We start from the raw sequence: 14752 nt of genomic DNA on the forward strand, positions 1-14752 counted from the left end.
AACAAGTAATCCATGAGTAGTAACTATAAAAAAGTTTTGTTTTAAACTGCATTCTCAGATCGAAAAGAAATATTGGCCAAAATATCATGTTTTTAAATCACTAAATATCAGTGTTGGTTTTAAAAATCCTATATCGGTCGAGCTGTACTACCAGCTGTGAGCATAGTGAAGCATAGTGGTGACATAACTGCTGATATCAGTAATACAACATGCTCATAATCACAGTCATGCACGATGATGTTTAGCACCATATATTACTTTAGTGTTTCAGCATCACAGACTGGATATAAAGAGACAGCGTAGCATATGATGCTAGGTTGACACTGCTTTGAATTTGAGCCAAACTGGGGCATAAAGAATAGCTTTCTGTTGGGTGCCATGTTTTCCAGTTGGAGCCAGAACCTTTCATACATGGGTGGAATGGGGGGTGTAACATAAAAAAAATGATTGGAGCACATGGCTAACACTTGCACGATGGTAACTTGATATGATGGTATGTTAGTACATAAAGGCATCCAATAAATGGTAAAACTGCATATGAAATTTAATAAACGTATACAGAATTGCATTAAAACACTAAGTATGTCATATGGTTGTCTGTTCAAGGATATTTTTTTTTTACTGCAGTCAAAACAGCAAAAGGTCTTTTGTATTTGAGTGGAGGTTGAATTTGTTTGTTCTTTGGGTAAAACCAATGCGTGTGCACGTACAGTATGTGGATTTGTGCACACAGGTTTTGTACACTGTGCATTAATGGTGTTTGATCAGGGACAGATTGCTCGTAGGCTCTAGCGCATCAACTCAAAGTAGGTCAATAAAAGCAGGTTGACTGTTTCAGTTCACTGTTCACATCTCTAATTCTTTCACCCCAAAATACTCCAGCTAATTTTAAATCATCAGGGCCTGATGTATTTGGGTTAGAGAGTCACACCTTTGCACATTCTCCAGGATTCATGTTTCACTGCTTGGGGAAAAAACATCTGGTTCCTAATGAAACCTAATGTGACCACAGCTCAGGGCACATTAGCTCACCCATCTCATTATATGAATGAGTCATCCCTACGAACTTCATATCAGATCAATGGTAAGCTGTGTCATTTCTGTTTTTGCCTGATCGTTTTTATTTGTCTCCTCTTTGAAGGAAACTGGCCAAGAAGCGCAAGGAGACACTGAGCAGCACACGCCAGGAGATGACAGTGATGGTCAACTCGATGGACAAGAGCTACACAGAGCAGGGCACCAACTGTGACGAAGCACTGTCCTTCATGGACACACACAACCATACGCTGAACACCCGCAGCGAGTGTGCGCTCACGCTCAACGGCCGCAGCGAGTGTGCGCTCACGCTCAACGGCCGCAGCGAGTGCGCGCTCACGCTCAACGGCCGCAGCGAGTGCGCGCTCACGCTCAACGGCCGCAGCGAGTGCGCCCTCACTCTTAACGGCCGAGGTAAGACGGCCCCACATCGGCATACCTCCCTTTTTACGCGGTTACACTCACAGAGCAGGGTGGAAGCAATTTATTAGGTTTGGTCAGGTGGGAAAGAAATCAGACTTGGCTGCACAGGAAATATTCAACCTGGGAAAACCTGAAAATGTTTTCCTTGGTCTGCTTTCCAATGAACTGTTGATTTAGAAATATTTTCAAGAAAAAGACCTGAAGTCATGTTATTGGAGTTTTGACGTTACAAAAGACATCCTTGCATTTGTCCTTAATAATGCTGGTATCAGAACTAAGTGGTGATACAAGGCGGTGCAACTTTTTCTCAATAATATAAGAAAAAAGTGTATAAAATAAATTTTTAATGAACAATCTTAACATTAGGGATTATTTTTGCTTTAATACGCAATATTTTTAGTCAACATAAATGACATTACTTTATGGCTCTTGTGAAACTGCCCATTGTCCCTCTACAGGGAAACTGCTGTTTCAACTCAGCAGAAGAGAATTGGATATAAACATCTTTTGATATGATTTTGATCAAATTGTTTCTTTTTTTCCTCTCTAGTGGAAACTTCCTTCTTTAGAACCCCTCGAGGGTTTCATCCACCCTTTTCAAACATTTCCTTTTAAATTGCTTCAGTTTCTCTAATTAATTTTTGTTAAATTAATTAAAATTCCTCTGAAATCTGCAAACTTACCATTTCAGCTAACTGTCACTAATGCCCACGCTAGTTCAGTTGCAGAAATGGTCGTCCAAACACATGTTAATAGCCTGAAGTGAGTCTTGTATTGAGATCAATATTCAAGACTTCTTGAAATCCCAACGCTGACCTTAAAGCTTATCAGCAGACATTAGAGCTCCAAGAAATCCGTCACGAGGTCCCAAACTCATGCTGTTTCCAGTTCATGACAGAAACACACAGCACGTACTAGATGGGCTCTGGTGTGATAACCTGTTCATTTTCTCTGTCCCAGGTTAAAGCTAATACTTTGTTGATGGACGGCTCGGCTAAGTCTGCACCCAGGGCTTGACCTAGTATAATCCCAGTCAAAACCATCAGATTAAAACTGCACAGCAGCTTCTGTCTCCACACCCCTGCAGGGGCTGAGCCCCAAAGATGCTTTGACCTTGATTAACTGTCTGTTAGTGTCGATGTTCAAATCTGGCCCCTCTGTCTGCCAGCGCAAATGATTTAAATGCATTATTTCTCACTTTGCCTGTCAGTTGAAAGCCCTCTCACACTCCGTGACCTTACGTTATTGTCGGTCGTGTCGTTTTGGCTCAAAACATCATCGCTGACAGATTATAGTCCTGAACATACTGCCTGCGTAAACCCCGTCGGCGTAGCATTTCTGTTGACGTTGCATGAGGAGAAAATGACAGTCTTAGGAGTAAATGTCACTTCCTCCATGGTTTGTGTGACTATTGTTCTACGCTGGCCCCTTTGCTCTATCTCAATGTCAAGCTACCTAATGATGATATCTTTAAAGCAACTGACTGATCTTTAACTGTTTTTTTAAAAGTAGCTTTAAAAACTGAATTATTAATGCTTTTGGAGATTTGCAGGCATTCATGGACTTTAGAAGACTTGGAAAAAATGTGCAAGTTAAACTTACTTTTTTTTAACTCGTTTTTCATTTTTACTTTTCAAACTTTTCAAAATTAATTTTGTGTCTATAAATGAGAAAGAATAGATTTCATAATCTATGTTTACTAATATTGATCATAATTTAGACATGAGGATTTTTAAAGGAAAGCTTTATTATTTTGAATGTAATGCAGGTTCCTTGCGGCCTCTGGCTTTGTGAAATTGACAAAATAAGAAGCGACTTGTAGCAACTTGTAGCTTGGTGTGTGCCGTAAAAACACAGCAGCATGCATAATGCATTAGGCTGTTTTAAAGAACCAGAAAAATGACGAAAAGGATTGCACGCAAAGTCTGCAAAATCAACCAAATCAACCTCGACTCCACGAGGTTAAGTGCAGTTTATTTCTCATACTTGTGTGCTTTGCACGGCTCAGCCCAAAACACAAAGCCACATATTTTCTCACCTACTTCTTTTGATGTCGCCAGTGCAGTTTCCATTTAATTTCGTCAAGGTCTCCTAGATTTCTGCTCCCATCACAATTTAGTAGATGTGAAAGGAATTTTATTTGTGTACTTAAAGTAGCTTTTCCCACAGGGTAAGTCAGAAACCTCAACGTGATCCTTTATAGTACATGCAAATTTCAAAAGCAAGACTTGTAAAGTGCATTATTACACTGGAATTTTACTACAGTGGGAGTTGCTTCCACGATTAATAACTCTAGATTAGACTATTAATGCCTTTTGTTCTGTTCCCTCCCCCCCCATCTGTAGCTGGATCATCACCGTCGTCCTTCACACTACCAAAAGCCAACACTCTCAGTACTTCTATCCCCACCAACTCATACTACCCAGGTAAACATACTCTATTTCCTCGTTATAATCCAGTATGTCAACACAGAAGTGCTTACTGCACAGCCTAAGCGGTGCTTTTAACAAATGATGAAATGAAATGGGGAAAAAATAGAAACGCCACAATAAATAAATAAGAGATGAAGTTTTATGGGCTCTTTTTTAATGTAAATTACAGCCTATTTCTGTAATGTGTGGTATGAATTTACCTAATAGAGTTGCTTTAAAAATTAGAAAACGATTTTACAAATGAGAAAGCAGCTAGATTAACTTTAGATGGCTTTACACTCTGCTACATTTCTGGTTATGTTTTATATCACTTTGCCAAGATGGATTTTAGCAGTTTAATTATGACTTCAGTTTATCCCAAATAATATCCATAATTGAGTGTCTTATGTAATCAGATCACAGCTCATTGATTAAATGGGGTAAAGGGCAGCTAGATTTATAATCAACTAAAGTTACTGTATAATTAGCTTGAATTTAAAATATGATCGGTTTCTTGTTATGCTGCTTGGCAAGAAACCAAAAAGCTGTCCATTAATTTCTGTTCATGTTATTTTTGTGCGTTATCTTTAATTTACTGCAACTCTCTTTCCTCCTCCAACTTCTGCGATTGTTTGGGGGTTTGAGCAGATCCCTTTGTGCCAACTGCTATCTTAGGTGAGACACAATTTTTCCTTTTGCCATTGCTGTTGAGTATTTATTCTTATCTCTATGCTAGAGAAAATGACCGTGCATTACATTTGTAAGAATGCTGTTTGAACACCTAACTGTGAGGCCAAAGAAAAGCACAATTTTTTATTTATTTTATGTATTATTTTTTTGTTTCATTCTTTTTTTTTTTTTTCTTTTTTTTTTTTGGATGGCTCTTTTACTAAAGATGGCTTCCTCACTTCCATACCTGCCTGCTGCTTCCCCGTCTCCTCCTCGTCTCCTATTCCTCCACCCTTCCCTAACTTCTTCCCCCCTCCTCCTCCTCTCCCTTCCTGTCCAACGAGGGGCTCTCCTGGGCTGAGGCTGGCTTCACTCCATCCCATCCGCATTGCGTGTCGTGCGTGTGATGTCACATACGTGTTTGACCTCTCATATGCATGGACAGACATGTGGACTGGATGTGGGGGAGTGTCTAAGAGGGGCAACGGGGGCGGGGGGCAGTTTGCCCCGGCAACTGAGGCGACAGCATGCTGGAGCCGTAGCAGCTGCACTGAGACACAACGGGCAAAAACTGTGTGAGAGGGAGGCCCAAAAACGCTCTCACTTAGCCCCCACAACCCTCTCCACCTTTAACCAGAACTTCCAAAAGCAGGATGCGTTGAGTCTGAACATTTAAAGTCTAGCATTAGCTGTGCTGCCCTCCCCTCCCCTCCCCTCTCTCCTCACTATGCATTAAACTCCCTTCCTCCCCTCCCCTCTGAAACGACAACCTTTTCTATTATTCTTTTTAATGTCGCTCCCTCTGCCTTTGGCTAACTGCTATTGACCTACTTGTTTTTGTTTTGTTTTGTTTTGTTTTTTCCAGTGTTTATTCATCTTGTTCAGTGATAAAATAGAATTATAAAAAAGCATTTTGTTCTCCTGTTAATTATTACTGGCCTTTGTTGAAGATGCACAACAGCCCAAAGTGCGGCATCTTACACGAGCAGATGCATTTCTACCAGCGAAGCCCGCAAAGTAGCTACTAAGTGGGGCACTAGGAGTGTAATAATTTAATACTCAAGGACAAAAAGAAAGATGCAATAAGCAGCTCGACTCCAGCTTCACCACAAGCACCACTGCTGCATTTTTAAGTAGGCAACTTGAACAGTTGTTGTTTTTTGTTTTTTTTTCCTTTTCACATTAGTGCAACTTAAAGCAGTGTCTTTCATCACCGCTTTTGTGACAGCTGCTTATGTTAGTTCCGCATTTAATGAAGCGTGAAACGATTAACATAAAATTACAGCAGCCAGAAAAGGTTACATGCTTTCGGTTTGTGACACATTCAGTCACGGCATTGTCTCAGCATTCGAGGTTAATGATCAAAACTGATTAGATCAGAGTATCGGTTGCATTTCTGATTTCATCGCGCACTAATTTAAAAAAAAAAAAAAAAAAAAGAGAGAACGAAAATGGCACAAATACAGGTGTTACCCCCCCAAGCACAAATGGAAATAAAATTATAGCAATTAGAGAGAAATTCAAAATGTCAGAACGCTTAAAAAAATAATTAGCTTCATTAGCGTATGCAAGTCGGCGATCTGAAACAATTGCAGCTTCTTCTTTTTTTTTCAAAGACGATCATTATTTTTTTTTCCCTTTTGAATCCATGACTTCCTTGTTTTATTTTGTTTTTATTTTTTCTATTTTTTTTTTTTGTCTTGCACTGTTGAAATTGCCCCATCCATCCACTCAACATCCCCCTTGACTAGGCTTTTATACCAAGGCAGTTTGAACTGAGAAGGCATGTGATCTTGCCCTGTAGAGTAGCTCAAACACTACTGTAACAGGTTCTCATGCTGGATTGTTGCTTATCCCCTCTCTCCTGTTTCTTCTCCTCTCTTTCTCTTTACATACGTAACCTCTTATGTATCTGCTATCTAAAAAGTGCCCATTAATGGTAAGTTTTCCCAAGTGGGCCCTGGGTTGGGGGAAGGAGACGGTGTTTACTCAGACAGCATGCCGACAGTGAGAGGCTGCTTCTGACACGGGCATTACGACATTTATTGCATGACAAGTGGACATGTTAGCATCTCACCACCCTTCCGTACCGTGCCACCAAGCCACCATTAGCTTAGCATGGTCAAAGCAAACACAGTGCCCCATGGCAGCATCACCACATGCATTCTCCTCCCATCTCCGCTTCCCTCTTGGGTTCTCTGTTTGTTTTTTTTTCTATTTATTTGAGGTTTGGTTTTTATTTTATCTTATTTTGTTCATTTTTGGGGGAAGTATGGGTGGCAGGGGTTGAATCCACGCTGTGTCTGTGTGATGCTTCTGAAGGTGCCTGCTGCAACATGCTCACTGTGGCCCACCGCACCCCCTCACATCCTCCTCCTCCATGTTTTTGGACACCCTCCATCATCCGCTGGCTCCCCACAGCATCTGTGCCTCATGTCTGCCACTGACTGGATTACAGTATGAAAGAGCTGGAATGGAGTCTGACTCTCAATATGAGCTTCAGCCCAAACCAGCATGTTGTACTGCCAGTTAAAAAAAAAAAAAAAAAAAGATTTTTATTTATTTTATTTTTTTTTAAAGGAAAACTTGTTGTTTTTACAACACATTGATGGGGATTTTTATGATTAATGTATAATGTTTCTCACAGTTGAGAGCCACTGCTGGTAACAATGTTAAAAGCTTGTAGCATAAGGGTTTCACTTAGAGGATCTTGTTTTTAAATGGCGATGGACTCCTGTACAGTGCAGTATTTTCCAGCCACACTGAGACAGATGGACCTAAACCTTCCCACCACATGACTCATTCTATTACTCAATGATGTTGTGTTGTTGTGACCATCCATAACAAACAGATTACTAGTCGAGTTGTTGGTCAATCTGGAGGGTGGTGACATAATGCTAACCAGTAAATGAGCTAATGTGCCATCTGTTAAGGAGAACAGTTGTAAGTCAGATATGAACACCTAACATTAAAGCTAGATAAATCAACTTTATATGTAAAACAACTTCAAAGGAAACCACTTTCATTTACTGCTTCGAGCATTATGTCACCCGTATGTATCTTACAGCGATAAATTGATGACCTGTGATGTGACTTTAGCTCCTATTTCCTCTTGCTGACCTGCTCCGGCCTCTCTGTCTCTTTGTGTCCCACAGATGAGAGTCAGAACATGGGCAGCGACACAAGCAGCTTGGTCCAGTCGCACACTCACTCCTTGAGGAAACGGGAGCCCGTCGACGTGCCGTACCAGACGGGTCAGCTGCACCCGGCGATCCGCGTGGCGGACCTCCTCCAGCACATCACTCAGATGAAGTGCGCAGAGGGCTACGGCTTTAAGGAGGAGTACGAGGTAGGAAGCAGCGCAGCTGTCACCTCCCACCATTAAGGTTGCAAACCCAAATAAAGCCTGGTGATAGACTTGTAACATCTCCACTGAGGTTCTTGAATGGAAATTTTTATCAGTCCTAATACGAGGCCTCATCTGTGTTATGGTGCACAGCCCCATGTCTCTTTCGCTGTCTCTCTCTCTCCCCTCTTTTTTTCTGCCTGCCTCTCTCTCTGTTTTGCACCGCACAGCAGAACTGTTTTGTTTCTCCCCAGATGCACTTTTATGATAAATTGTTAATGTACCCTGTCTCAGTGTGTTTACGGTGTGATTCGTTTTGTTGTTCATCTGTTCCTTGTTGTTTGCAGCGATTGTGTATTTTGTGTGCATGAGTGTGGTGGGTTTTTTTTTGTTTTTTTTTTTTTTTTTGGTCAAAAGCTGCTGTCCCAATTCTCCTTGGAGACTCAGCTGTAGACCAATGCGAAATGCACAAACTGCCTGTGTTAGACCGCGTCCCCTCCTTCACCTGAAACGGGTCGGATTATGCTGTTGCATGGTACTGGTAGCCTACTGCTTGTCGCGCAACAGCATCAGTAATCTGTCACTGCGCTTCTTACTGACACCAAACAAAAGATTTTGCCCCAGAAGGGCATCACTCTCATTTCCTCGCATTAGAGTCTGGCAGGGTTTGGCGGCACTCCAGCCCTCCTTGCTGTCCCTCAGCACCACACCAGTCATCCTCAACTCGCCCCGACGCCATGTTGTAACAGACTGGCTTCGAGCTAAATCCTTCAGTTTCAATATATTATCCGTATCAGTTCGGCCTCTTGTCACATTTCGCCGTTATTGCTGCTACTTTTTATACAACACACCCTCTTTGTCACTGTTCCCTGTCCTCATCTTCTCTCTTAACGACCCTCACATTTGTTAACGTTCTCAGCTTACTTCTTTCTCTTACTTTCTTATCTATACCTCCTGTGTTTCTTCCTTGCTTTCCTTCCTCTTCTCTTTATCTCCCGCCTTCTCTCCATCAGCTACGTGTCAGATTTATTGGTAATTAACACCCCACATCCCATTCATGATTGTGGAATGAAATAACGTCGTCTCCCATTGCTACCTTCAGCATCCGATCATTGAGGGGTTTGGAGTGCTTTGGGCTGCCTTCTGGGTCTAATCCGTTATGGATAAAGGGAGTTTGGGGTCCACGTGGCCAACATTGCATGGATTAATAGCAGTCGATCAATAGAGACGTAATATGGAACAACTGGCTGCTTACCCTGCTGTCACCTTATTGTCCACAGGCTGTTGCAAAAAGTCCTGTGGGGTGCTTAAAGTGTGCAAGGGAGCTCATTCTCACATGGCTAGAGCGATTCATTTGTATGTTTTGTTCCACTGCTGTCTTATATATATATATATCTATCTCAATCTGTCTTAAGGTTAATGCCCTTTTTTTTTTTTTTTTTTTATAACCGTTTATTTTTCATGATGAGATTGGAGCTTAGTGCACCTCTAAACCTGTTGACTTACACTGTACTATATCTCTCTCTGACCCATGCTTCTTGTTATTCTGTACGTTAACTTTGGATCAGATAAATGAGGTAAGAAAAATACTTTTTTTGTGAGTTTATTTATTTATTTTTTAGACTTGTAGATTTATATCACAAACCTGACAGGATCAGTAATGGTTGCTGGCTATTTTTAAGACCCTGTGGGATTAAAATATCACATTTTTTTGGATTTAGTTTGAAAAGGGCATTTACCAACAGATGTTATGCAGCATTATCAAATTATCTGACAGTGTTCAGTTGGTGAAATATGTAGAGCAGTGACATTTTTCTGTTCACCTTTTTTCTTTAGCGTCACAGTGAAATGCTTTTTCTTCCCTTAGTCAGACATTGTTAGCACCACAAATCCTCCGCAGCTTGATTCTGATGTTTATAAAGCTTTTCAAAAGCATACTTAATACCCCATCAGTTATTAAGAGCAGAATTTTTATAGTAAAAGTGCAGAAGTTTGAAAGATAAATGGAATACCAATGTATAATTAAAATGGACTGATCAATCATATACCCAGTCCAACAAAGTACCAAATTTAATTCTAAGCTCAGGCTACCTTGTGGATTTATTGACTGGAAATTGAATGTTACCATTAGAAGGGACACAATAAACACTTTAAACTTTGCAAAAGCCATGTTGTATACTTTGTAAAAGCTTTATAAGGCCGTGTGTGTTACAGACCTAACAAAGCATTTTGCATGTCCAGCCTCCTGCACCTGGGTGCACAGTTTCGCCGTGCAAACAGGAAGCAGAAACAAGTTTCAGCTTCAGTAATGCTCCCATGTCGTCACTGTTTCACTTGTGTTCAGCCTGTTTCATGTCGACAGAAATGTGTTGTATCTAGCCTACTGTGAGAATCCTGAAATTCTTTAAGCTCCAACCACAAATGAACACTAGTCAGTCTGAATGAGCCTCCTCTTCTCACATAGTAAAAGATTAATTAATACAGAAGCAACTCACTAAACGTTCCTGCTTCTGTTCGACCATCCATGTTTTGTTTATTTTTTTTGTTTCTGGTTTGTTTTTTGTTTTTTACTTCGCCATGGTGTGTACTTTGTGTCAAATGTTTTATCCCTATCCACAGAAATTACTCTGCTTTTCACGTACGGTTGAGTATTTCCAGACAAAGAAACAGCATAGCAGAATAACTGTGCAGGGACTGGAGTGCAGCAGGTAGCCTGTAATTAAAAACATACTAAGTTGGATCTCTGCCAGTGGGAATAATTGAGGAAGGTGAAAAACTACCTGCGGACGAGCTGCAGTAAAGTACAATTCATCACATACCTTTTGCTACTAAATACTTTTTACAGGTGGAGCCTTCAGTTGTTTTTTGATACGCGTCGGGCGAATAGCCATTTATTCCCTCTATGTGCATTTAACCTTTAAATTGAAAGCCTTCATGTAATCTCTACCTCTTGGGACATTCATTATTTTACCCCCATGAGAATTCATGATCATAACGGCTGGAGGAATATGACTGTAGCGGGGTCACTCAGATTAAGAGAGAGCTATTTTAAAGTTGCCAGGTAACGCCTTTGTGCTTGAGGATGATTTGTCCTTACAGGCTTGATATTAGACTTGTATCCTTCACACCGACAGCACGACATTGGCCTGTGCATTTCCTCAAGAAATACTGCCACTGGAGGAGGCCTTTATAATCCATCTTTGGGACATGCTTCCATCTTCACTGGAAGGATGGAACATATTTTTAGCATATTAAAGCTGTTTCTCAGTGAAATCACTAATCCTTAGGACTTCATACAGGAATATGTCCTTGTGTGGTCTCTGAAAGGCCTTTATATGCTAGACAAACTGCCTGCTGCCTGCCACAGCACTGAGATGAATCGAGCCATCAAGTCTTAGAGCAGTGATGATTGAAGACGATGCCTCCTACTCCTCACTAAAAGGAACTCTCAAACAGTCTCTTTAACCTCCGTTAAACGTTCCTGAATCTTTATTTGCAGATGGTCTGCCCCGTAATGTATTACCTGACTTTTCAAATGTGCATTAGCTTACTATCAAAAAGACAGAAAACCATGTTTTTCTGTAGGCTAGTCCGCTCTGAGCCAGCCCCGCCCGCCCTTGCTGAACAGCGGTGGACTGGCAGTGTAGATGTATTTTCATAATTTGGCTTAATTGTGCCTGGTGTGCCATCAGAATGGAAATCTCCCCAGTGAGAGATGATAAATATTTCATGAGGGTAATCTGAGCAGAGCAGTTTTGATGTGTAGACGATGAGCTGGCTTTATTTTTCCCCGCGACGAGCTGATTGAGTCCTTCAGATGAGGGAGACAGACAGCCGCCGCGGTTGCTCCGCCCAGCAGAGCGGCACAGGGGGAGAGGTTTGAGTGTGACACCCGCTGCATCTGCCCTAATGGCACTCGCTGTTTGACACAACTCCCCGGGATCCACCATCCTCCCTGTGTTTCATGCCTAATAACACTGGGAATCTATCTCTTTCTGTGTCTGTTGCCAGCGCTCACTTCCTCCTGTTTTGTAGAGCTGAAAGAGAAAGAATGTATTCTTTAGCCTGGTTATCATTTGGAGTGTTCACACATGACACAATATTTCATCCCCCCCTCTCTGTCCTGTTTTCTCTCCTTTCAGAGCTTTTTTGAAGGACAGTCTGCGCCATGGGATTCTGCCAAGAAGGATGAGAACCGCATGAAGAACCGATATGGGAATATTATTGCATGTGTGTACAAAGCACCTCCTCAACGCTCATGAATTTTTGTTCTCATTCTTCTGCCTGATTTATTGGCCAGGCTTGTGACTGGATGACTATAAGCTGCTCAAACCGAGTTTTATTATCAGCCAACAAGAGCAGCCTTGACCTTTCCAATGTACTTTTATATTCATCTTCCTTTACCGTCTTTACTGTTATGAGATATAAGCCTATGCAGGATATGGCACACAAAGCTTATACAGTGTTTGAAAAAGAAATGTTGATTTTGCAATTAATCGCTATAAGAGTTCAGTTTAACCCTCTTTAATAACTGATGCTATGGAAAAACTTTGAAGATCTACTTCTTCTGACTGACATCAGTTAAAGGGGCATTGCCCAACTTTGGAACAAAAATGACGTCAGCTATCCACAGTTACGAAAATGTCATTTGAAATCAAAAGTTAAGGCTCTGTGGTTCTCTTGCCATCAATTGTTCCCCACATTTAAAAAGATTATTATGTCGCACGTGTATTATTTTGTTGCATAGTGATCCTTTTTACTAAATTTTACTAAAGTAGCAAGTTTTAAGGTCAATGACTTAAGAAAAAATGGTTTAGACTATGAATTTGTGAATTTTACCTGACGATAGGGTGGTGGCGGTTTTAATGAAGACTGTCACGTGAACGCTGTCTATGAGACATGTTGCATTTTTACAGCACCAATTTCATTTTTGCCTCTGTATGATGCCAGTCTGACCATGCTTTTATTGCTCTATCACCCCCTCTCCTCCTTTTATAATTTCTCTCTATTCCTTTTTACTGTCTGTCTCTCTGTCCCTCTCCCCCTTTTCTTCTCCCGATGCCCTCGTTAATATGATTAATTCAACACTGGTTTCTTCCTCTCTGCCTCTCTTCCAGATGATCACTCCCGTGTCAGGCTGCAGGCCCTGGAGGGGGAACAGAGCTCCGATTACATTAATGCAAATTACGTTGATGTAAGTACACACACCAGCCAGCGCCACCAACGCAAAGGTCACTGCGCTTCCTCTTGGGGGGAGAGAGAGGGCGCTGGTGCCGCCGTCACAGGGGGGCCTGAGGGACAGTGCAGCCCAGCCGCCTGTCCATCACAGCTACAAGCACACACACAAACACACTGCCTTTATTTGACTTTAGAGGGCTGCTGTATCACTCTGTTCATTGGATATATTAAGAGAAATAAAGATCAGAGGCTGACAGCACTGGGAGAGAGAAAAGGCAAACCCGCACAGAGGGGAAACTGAGGTTATAGTTTTGGACTTTGCTTTGAACAACATTATAGTTGAGAACCAAAAAGATGAGAAAGGGAGTGAGGTTTCATAGATGATTACTTAGTAAAGTTATAGTGAATAAAGCTGAAATAATACACAGAATTTCAAATAGAAACAAAGCACATATATAGACAAAAAAAGTTAAAGTTGTTAGCAAAGCTTCGAAAACTGTTCTGTTGTTTTTGTAACACTGGAAACAATGTTCAAGATTAACAATCAAACAGCAAACGGGTTGCTGTATGTAACTCAATTTACTACAATAAATAATTCGTGTGAGTTTTTCTGACCCGCACAGCCTACAAACCAGGCGGATCTGATAGCTCATTATTTATTTGCTGTGGCAGAATGTGCCTGGCCTGGTTCCCACAGAAACATATTTTTTGCCCGGCCTTGCCTTTGTAGGTCCACTCACAACCATTTATCTGCTATGAGGTGGGTTTGATGCAGTGACTTGCATATCTGCCTGGGTCTGGTTGATGTTGGGTGTAGGCTATTGTGTCCAGAAGTGTCTTGGTCTCGACTTGTTGATAACACCCTTTGTAAACTAAACTGAGAGGTTCCAGCATAGCATTAGCTGCAACAGATCAGCTGATGACCCTCTTTATATGTGGTAGATCATCTCTAGGCTGCACTATTTATGTTGCTTTCATCTGCAGTCACACAAGGGAAAATGGTGATTGAAAACCATGGTTTGACCAAAATTATTGCAATCATGTGCAGCTGTGTGCCTTGCGATGGAAATTAGTTACCTCAACTATTTGCAATCAGTCCCAGGCAGCAAAAAAGAAAACAAAAAACCCTTCACCAATCACCAAGTTTTCTTGTCCATGGAGTTTGCCACCCTGTTTTTTCCTCTAGTGCGAATGGGGCCTTAGCCTGCCTGCAACTGCTTCATATCTACAAGCTACTTTGCAACCTGCCTGCACCCTAGATCTGAGTTAATATTATGCCTGCACTCTTCTGAAAAGATGGACTTTGCTGCTGTTCTCTCTGCATCTGGCTGAAAGTGCAGTAGGTCCCAAATGAGAGCTATAATGTAAAATATAATTTAAATAACATTCGTCTTTTGAGTCTAGTGAGCCTTACTGAAATGTCGTTTCTGATATTAAAGTTTGATCATTTATATGTCTACCTATCCACGCTTGTCTACTTCATGAGACATTTGTAGCAAGACAGGAAAGTCCCTGTAGTGTTATATTTACTTATTCCAGAGAACAGTCATTAACATAATTTTAGGACCTGGTGGTTAGGAAATTTAAAATTAGTTAAACTTTTGAAACGACTGCCATGGTTGTTATTCTAGCGAGGAAAATCTTGACAGATTGTATTTGATCTCTCTGCTTGATATCTGCATAAGGCAGC

General features: G+C 41.2%; 1 protein-coding gene across 4 annotated transcripts in view; it reads left to right on the forward strand.

Moving 5' to 3' along the window:
• The window catches only part of LOC134616257 (receptor-type tyrosine-protein phosphatase mu-like), a 156409-nt gene that overhangs the window by 112836 nt on the left and 28821 nt on the right, over positions 1-14752 (forward strand). For all 4 annotated transcript variants that reach the window (XM_063460984.1, XM_063460986.1, XM_063460985.1 and 1 more), the window contains 6 exons: positions 1142-1449; positions 3804-3884; positions 4518-4544; positions 7694-7887; positions 12027-12114; positions 13002-13078. In XM_063460984.1, the coding sequence (XP_063317054.1) occupies positions 1142-1449; positions 3804-3884; positions 4518-4544; positions 7694-7887; positions 12027-12114; positions 13002-13078 (775 nt within the window). The remainder of the gene's footprint in view (positions 1-1141; positions 1450-3803; positions 3885-4517; positions 4545-7693; positions 7888-12026; positions 12115-13001; positions 13079-14752) is intronic.

Source organism: Pelmatolapia mariae, linkage group LG18 (genome assembly GCF_036321145.2).
Source record: "Pelmatolapia mariae isolate MD_Pm_ZW linkage group LG18, Pm_UMD_F_2, whole genome shotgun sequence".
NCBI classification, from domain to species: domain Eukaryota; kingdom Metazoa; phylum Chordata; class Actinopteri; order Cichliformes; family Cichlidae; genus Pelmatolapia; species Pelmatolapia mariae.